An 8,680-nucleotide genomic window follows, 5' to 3' on the forward strand; every position below is an offset into this window, starting at 1 on the left:
TACAACATCCCACTGAAACCTAAACTCATCAAATTTAATGTTTTCTCTAGGTCTGTTCTATAGTTTGAGGATATTAACAGTGTGACGAAGTTGAGAAATTTCTGAAATTGTTTGTCGAAAAGCTTTTTGGCCTCCCCTCCTCAACTCCTAGTTAAATGTATTTAGAGACATACACAGACTTTATGATACCTTCACTGCGGCTTCACTTTAAGTATGTCATAAAAATTCTTAATCTTCCTAATTCCAGTCTTCCAAAAATTACTGCTCTTAAGATTAAAAAACAACACCTGGTTCTCCCACTGGAATACTCTATTTTCTAAATATTCCACCCGACATAGGTTAAATATTAATAATATCTCAGAATGGAAAACTAATCTTGATTCTTTTCTTGCAAAAATCAGTGTGCGCCATCGGGCAGAGTTTGTGGGGCTTGCTCTGATATCGACTCGTTTTTTGCTATACAGGTATCTCGATCACACAGTTTCACATTGCCATTTATTGCCTGACTCTAATCATCATTTGAATCTGTGTGATTTGCCAAGGTGTAAGCTACTTGGGTTACCTCCTGGGTGGAGGGTCCTTCTGTCCTGTGCTCTCTATGTAACTCTAAATCAGAGAAGACGTCTTATCAGAATGCACAATTTTAAAAGAAATTCATATCCTCCACGTAGGCTGCGGTTCCCTGTCAAGAGGGGGGCTGGGCTAAACCTGTACCGACCCCACTTCTAAAATATTGCAGACATGCATAAGAATATAGTTATATTAACGAATTAAATATTTAATGTTTAATGAGGTACAATTTGTTTTCAATTTTGTATTATTTGTCTTATTTTTTTCTTTACTTTCTTATTCTTTAATTTTTTCTCCATCTTTCACTTTTTGTATTTTCTGTTCATTTGTTACTTTATTTATGTTTTCATTCACTTTCAGCAGATGGAATTTTCCATGCCATACCGTGTTTATCGTGTAGTTATTTTATTTTATAGTACTGTGTTATAAGAAGATAACAGTACTAGTACTATTATTATTATATACATATGTAATTTTAACGAATTCTCTAATGGGGATCTACCACTGCGTTATACGATTCTTTCATAATCAGCCTGGGTCGACCGTTTTAACAGCATTTTCAACACACAATTTACCATAACTGATTATAAAATACTGAAAGATTTTGCTGGGGTCTTTGAAGTGGTGAGGCCGTCGTGTTTACGATCCACCTATCCTCACCTGTTTGGTAAATCAAACGCCATTCATCGGTGGTAAGATGGATTTTGTGCTTTTAACAAACAGCAAGGTGATTTAGCCCTCTAACACTTGTCAGAACTTCTTTCTTCAAAATGGAAAAAAATGTGTGTCGATCGTCGTCGGCAAACAATGGATTGTTTTGAACCGGTGAAGGTTTCCTTTAAATTACGTAAAATAAAATTAATTCGTAAAATAAAACTGATTTATTTTATTTTATATTTTTTGTTTATCTGATTGAGTTGTATAAGCCTGTCCCCGTCTTAGAATAAGTCGTAGTTAAAACAATAAATAAGAATAAAAATCGGTCTAAACAACCACACAAAAGGCTATAAATCGGAAGGAGCGATCACCCGGACAGGAACAACGTGACATCCCTCACCAATCTTTAAGCAGTTGGTCCAAGGGTGTCACGGTACAAACGGGAGCGATGTGACGTTCCTATTTAAAACCTAGTCCTGCAATATACACAGTTGGTCAAAACATCAAGTTGCAATAGTTGGAGAACCGATCAAATAAATAATTAACATCGAGTTATTTAGTGCTGAAGGGTTGTCACAAGGCGAAAAATATGTAGCGACGTGGGACATTGTAAATCGGGGTCGCGTCAACCAGAAGCGCGATACCCGTCTTCGCCGGTCCAACCGCGACGTGGGAACTCCCCCGACTTTTGATTTTCCTCTCCACCGCTACTCCGGTAGAGAAACTGATACTAATAGGGATAATTTGGAAATCAAAAGTCAGTCTAGACCAAGGGGGACCAGTGAATCAAGCTCAAGGGCTCACACCAGTCAGTCAAAGATTCACCTCAGGCAGTGAACAGTCGACTCCGAGGAATCGATCCGGAAGAGAAGCAGCCACACTGCGTCTGGGACTCAGCAAGCCAGAGCCACCGAGGGCCAGCCGTTGGGACTCATCGGATCAAATCGACGGTCGAGATACCGGAAAGGCGTTGAAGATGCTGAGGACGTCAATCGTGGCAAGCATCGCTTTGGGTAAGTCCCAGTGTTAATAGACCCATCCCAGATTTAGAGTTGTGGCTGACTTATTATATTAATTAAGATTTTGTTGTGGTTGTGCATATGTAAAAAGCGGAATGGTGTTAAAATAAATGTTTGAGAATATACTCTCTGGTTTATTGAATTCTAGAACCTCACCTTTCCCTACATAAGAATAAGTAGCGAAGCGCTTACGCCGACTACTCTCTTATCGCATAGAGAAAGCAAGCGAATATAAGAGAGATTATTCGGCCCTCTCGCAATAGCCCGCTTGCAGTTGTATCATATCTAATACATCCTTCAACGAGCATTTTCCTTTTTTAACATGGTAATTTCGATCCCTTGCGGAAACGACGCAGAAGGAAGCTGATATCGTTTTATGCTCTTTTGTTCCCCGCGGATATGATAAGATAGATCTACATGTGTATAGTAATGAAAAGAAGATGTTCATGATAAAAATAAAGACGTAAACGGAAATATGATTATGCATTCAACCAACCGTTTTCAAACCACAACCAACAATTTTCCAACGTCATAACTTAACCGACCTGCTTTTATAGCATCGGTTTGGGGAGGGGGGATTAATTGATTATTAAGTTTATAGCTTCGGTGGCTGTCCTTGGTTATGCCCAGGAAAAATTATTCCACCTAGGTATGTCAGGCGCGTTTAGCCATTTCGACATCATAAATGCTCGGTCACCTGTTTTAAGTGTTTTTCGACGCATTAGTGGAAATAGGCTGACCTCGTTGATACCGGGGACATCAAACTGCTGACAATTGTTTAAACGAACCTGCAGACTTTGCAACAAATTCACAATACGGACCTCTGATGATGGCAAAATGCATGACGCGTTTACGCCTAGCGGGACGAGGTTGGGATCCGAGAAAATCAAGCTACAGGTTAAACACCTCACAGATCTCTCGCCTCTGTTTCTAACCTATATTTGTGTGATGTTCAGAAGAGTCGATAAGGTCGGTGGTAGAGTCAGCATCTTGTCATTTTGTCCTTTTCATAGTTGTTATTGAAAGGAAAACGAAGGAAAAACAGGTACTAAGTGAGGCGGTGCCTACTTCGAACATCATCGAACATTTTCACCTGTTTGGTCCATTCATTTATTCCGTTTTTTTTGGAACTTACTAAGAACACAAATTAATATTTAACAATAGGTGCTACTGACCATTCCAAACACAAAAACTGGAATCAATTTCTCATTCTACGATTCTAAAAGTTTTTTCTTTGCATTTATTTCAGCTAACAGTACCAATACCCTTGTTTTCAATAATCATCGGAACCGTAATTTTTATCTAGCCTTCACCTCCGCGTTAAATTTTTAAAGGCGAATATAACCTGTATACAACGTGAACCGAATAGTAGAATAACTTGTAATCCTAAGGAGCGAGATTGGGACTGTTTGCCCGATCAAGGGTAAATTCAACATTCTAGTTCATTACTTTGGGGTTTCTTCACCAGAAAGGCAGGAGGGGAGGATAACTTAAGTTGCTGCAGAACAGTTTTGCCATAAAGCTGGGTAGTCTGCAACCAGAACAGCTTTCACCGACATATGTTGGTTTGAATGCAGTTTTAACCTATTGAGCCCTCAAGAACCAATCTGTATTGCCGTGGAAACCATGGAGCCAGTACTGAGGATCTTTTTCCTGATCCGAATTTATTACCAATCCATACGGACCTAACTCAAACTGAATCCTTTAAGATCATCCAAAGGCATAGTATGATCATACTCTTCCAGTTCACATGGCTTGCTTCACGATGTGAGGGTTGTTGAATTGTACCTACCTTGATGAATCGATATTAAAATTGGTTTTTCAAAAGAGTACACTTTGACGGGCCTGTAGAATCTTTAATGAAGGTAGTGCGACTGCGGCTTTTGGGGCTTGTCCCAAGTGCGGGTTTACGTAATGTAAGAAACTTCTAATTCTGCAAGTTGTATGTTACTTTTCTAGGTGATATCAAAACATTTATGATTTAACTTTACTTTAAAGACTTGTCATGTCTCCTTACTGGAATATTTTCCAGTTGTATTGGCCAGCTCGAGTTGATGTGGTATCTTCACCCTGTACTGGTTCATCAGTGCACATTCTCAAGCATTTCTTTTACAATAATATTATAAAATTACCCAAATTTCCTATTTTTGATTTCTTAATTTTTCGTACAAAACATTCGATCGTTTCATCCTCTCATGCACTAGACTTTAGTGGTAAACTAACACGTACAGCTTTTTAGTTTCATACCCCTCGATCATTCTTGTTTATTTATTCATTTATACCTATACGAAAAAAAACACGTGTGAAATATAGTAATCTAGTAGAGAAAAAGGATGAATTAGGAAAAAGCATCTTAACTAAAAAAGGTCATGGGAGAAAGAGACTATGTAAATTAGAAATAGTTAGCCAACAACTATTTAATAGTATATAATTGATAAAGAACGATTGAGAAAACAATCGAGTTAAAAATAAACAGTAAAAATAGTCCAGCGAGAATAGGGAAAAAAAACTCTAGGATAAAATCTGATTAATAATACGAAGAAATGACCTAATTAGGATTAGTAACAGTAAGATAGTAGTAGTTCCAAAGAGGAAGGAAAATTTACTGAATGAAGAGAAAGTTGGACCTGGCTGAGGCTAACGAAAATCATGATTTAATAATAAAAATAATAAATCTTTATCTGTATACTATACAAAATACTGATCAGCCGCGCCATGTATGTACTTGTTCAAAATTTAAAACCTGTACAACAGGTCAAGTTCAGACTTTTGTTGTCCGAAAATGAATTTACAAATTGAACGGAATATTTATATAGCCATACTATAGAAACAATAAACAATAATGAAAATACACATAATAAAATGAAATTTTAAAAAATGCATTAAAATTATAAAAACATGCATTAATTAGTAAGTGCTTTAAAAAGTTGTTAGCACTTCTAATATTGTTTGATATATTATTAAAAATCTTTATTGCCACGTAATAAAGGATATCGAATACACGATAGGTCGAATGGTTAGAGCAGCGGCCAAGATATTGAGCCGAAGGTCGTGGGTTCGATTCCCGCTCGTGACACTAACGTTTTCATTTCAACCATTGATAAAAAGTATATTTAATTAAAATAATGTTAACGCGCGAAGATTCAAAACATATTTTAACCGTTGAATGGCATATATGGATTTCGATAATTTATTATAGCTAATTGTAAGTTGGTTATTTAACTTACCAAGAAAGATATGGGAATTCACGAATTTTAATATAAGGGTTATACAAAAGTAAACCATCGATATTCATTATGCTTCTGGTATGTTCAAAAGACGACAGAGGTCTTGTGAGCGTGTAAGTTTATTAGAATCGCATTATTTTCATTTGGGAATAGCCGTTCAATTTTCTCTAATATTTCAACTGAATTTACTACATAAAAAAAGTTCACTAAAATTATCTGCAAAAAGTGATGAATGATCAGTAGATAGATCACATGATAGATTGTTTATAAAGCAAAGGAAAAAAAATAGAACCCAAAAAGGTACCTTGCGGCACTCCTTGTTTGACATAAAGACTAGGGGATGTCATTTTATCGTGACAAGCATTGGAATTTTCATATACAGGGTGATTCGGTACTCGTACGACAAAGTTCATCAGTTGCTTGTACATCTCAAATGCAACAAAAAGTAAACCAACCTAAAAACCACGGTCCGATTCCCAACCCTTTCGCTGATATTCAACATTTTATGTCCTTTCAACTATCTACGGTTTTCGTCATTAATCTACTCGTACTCTTGGACTATTCATTTTTGGGGAAATCCAAAAACGTATTGAAAAGAGCGTTAAATTTCCTTTAAAAAGGCAGCCTTCTAAAACGTCCAATGTAATTTTTGGTTAAAAAAACAACAACAAATCTTTCAAAAACAACTAAATTTAAAATTTGTAAAAAAACTAAATTTGCAACCTCATTGGAAAAATTCACGGTTGAACTTAGCAAATTTCATAGCTCTAGCGGTATACCCTTTTCTTTAATTGTATCGAACCAAAATGCAGAAATTTTATGCTAAAAGGAAAAAAGTGGTAACGGTGTGAAAAAGGGGAAAGTGGTGTTAGGGATAGGGGTAGGGACAAAAGGCGTCCAGCTACAATTTTATAACTCACTGACCACCAATCAACCTCCCTAACCTTGCCAGCGGCTCTTTAGTGTAGGATCTTGCTTCCGGCATATCCTCTCGTATTTGCAATAATCTATACCTGCATAGACCTCACAAAAGCATAAAGCGGGGAACACACGGAACACACTTCTCTCGTCTCGTTTTGGAAGGGTGTGCACATCTATCCGACGTCAAGCGCACGCCACGTAGTCACACATCTCGTATCACAAATCAGTATCATAATTGCAACGCCTCTTTTGTTCTTAATGCACTATTTTGAGCAAAACCTTGAAATAAATTTTTAGTTAAATTTAATAGTTTTAAATAAATATCGATTAACGGTCACTAATCACCAAACGTCATAAATAAAGTTATTCCGGTGTTTTGGTAAATTTTCTGACTAACCATTTTAATTAAATAATTTTTATAAAAACTTTTTATATATTTATTCTGAATATGTTTGCATTTTTGAAGAATATTAAAAATTTGATTTTTTTTTACTTAGACAAATAAAACTAGATAACTGAGAATACTAGTGTAAAAAGACAAGAGCACTCCATAATAAGATGATGGGTTAGATATCAATTGTTTTTTCCACAGTAGGTGGCCATTGTCCACCTTTAAATACAGCGTCCCTTATTAGAGATTTTCGGCGTAGTTCTTGAATGGGGCAGTCGAATAAGATGTGGCCCCATGTTTGTTGAGGTCTCCCTGGACGGTCGCATTCCGAAGGTGTTGTGTGGAATCTACTGACATTCCCGGTACGTCCATGGCCGCTTATAAGTTGGGTAAGCATATGGTGGTGTTTCAGTTCTACTGCCATCCTCGATTCTACCGTTGGGAAGAACTTTTTAGTTTGAAGACCTTTAGTAGAACGCCTCCAACGTTCTTCCCATTGGGCCAATGTTATTTTCGAGGTCATGGAGATGATGTAGCTTTTCGGCACTACTGTGACTGTTGTTTCGAGTTCAGCGTTTTCTGTGGCTTCCTTTGCTGCTGCGCCGGCTTCCTCATTATCTTGGATCCCTATGTGCTCTGATACCTTTTCAATACTGATCTTCCAGCCATTATCACGCAATGATTTTATCATATTTCTGATGTCGGATACCATCAGGCTTCGTGCTTTGTAATTTTTAATCTTATCAATGGATATGTGGCTATCTGTCATCACTATCGCGTTTTTGTTCACTCCGTCAACATCCTGCTGCGCGAGCCATTGAAGAGCTTTCAGAATAGCAACGAGTTCAGCTTGGTTGTTCGAGCACCAGCTAGCGAGTCTAATTTGTATTGTTTCATGCAGGGTGTTGTCTTCTCCATAGATGACTAGGGCTGCTCCAACCTCATTATTCATTTTGCTCCCATCGGTGTATATTTCGATCTTGTCTTGCCATGATACTGACTCTGTTAGTCCTTGAGTTATATAAGCCGGATGGGGCCATTCATCTAAAGGCAGTGTGGGTTCCACGATAAGTGCAGGGAGGGCTTTGTTGTTGAATGATCTTTTTATGGTGAAGTAGATATCGGTTAGTTCCCTTAGTTTAAGTTCAATCGGGGCTATCCCTGCCATGATACAAGCTGCTTCATACGGAATTGTCCTATATCCTTTTATTATTCGTAGAGCGATTTTTCTTTATACACCTTAGAATTTTTTTGACATTTTTCTTATTGTCTACAGCTTTAATACAGACTGGGGGTGCGTACATCAAAAATGGCAGTATGGATCAAGAATAGATGATTTGAAGTGCCTCGGATCCCAGGCTCCAATATACCTTTGCCGAACGAGTAAGCATATTAATCAGTTGCAATGCTTTTTGACTAATGTAATCGACATGTTTCTTCCAGGTAAACTTGTTATCAAATATTACGCCCAGATATTTAAGTTCGTTAACAATCTTTAGTTTTGTTCCTCCAAGATATACGTTAATATCTACCATTACACTGGACTTGTTCGGGTTGAAGTTGATCTTATTTTAAGGCGATCATGCCAGGTTTGGAATGGGCATTGCTGTCCATACCAATTATTAGGTTATCAGTTAGTTCGATCGACATTATTAATTGCACGTTGACTTTTCTGTAAATGTTTTTCTAAGTCCCCTTTATCGCAGCAGTAGGAACTAATGATAGAAAAAGCTGGAAACGTTTTTATTTTTACATCCAGGCAAACAAGTCCGCGTCAGGTGTATGATGGTATCAGTTTTAGGGTTAGTTATTATTATTGCTCGTTTTGCGTCCTAGGCCAGCTTGGTAAATTTGCCACGTTTTGTAGATTCCAGCTGTGTTATTTCTTATACAGT

General features: G+C 37.3%; 1 protein-coding gene across 1 annotated transcript; it reads right to left on the bottom strand.

Annotated features, from left to right (window-relative positions):
- Window positions 1-6,960: 6,960 nt before the first annotated feature.
- LOC106666852 lies at window positions 6,961-7,953 on the bottom strand. Its single transcript, XM_014394335.1, has one exon. It carries the CDS (start codon window positions 7,951-7,953, stop codon window positions 6,961-6,963), a length of 993 nt encoding a protein of 330 aa, XP_014249821.1.
- Window positions 7,954-8,680: the final 727 nt, after the last annotated feature.

Source organism: Cimex lectularius, unplaced genomic scaffold (genome assembly GCF_000648675.2).
Source record: "Cimex lectularius strain Harlan isolate CLEC.00 unplaced genomic scaffold, Clec_2.1 scaffold115, whole genome shotgun sequence".
Classification (NCBI taxonomy): Eukaryota; Metazoa; Arthropoda; class Insecta; order Hemiptera; family Cimicidae; genus Cimex; species Cimex lectularius.

Bases quoted from the DNA above. Each gene is read 5' to 3' on its own strand.
- LOC106666852 (XM_014394335.1), bottom strand. From the start codon at position 7,953: ATGGCAGGGATAGCCCCGATTGAACTTAAACTAAGGGAACTAACCGAT.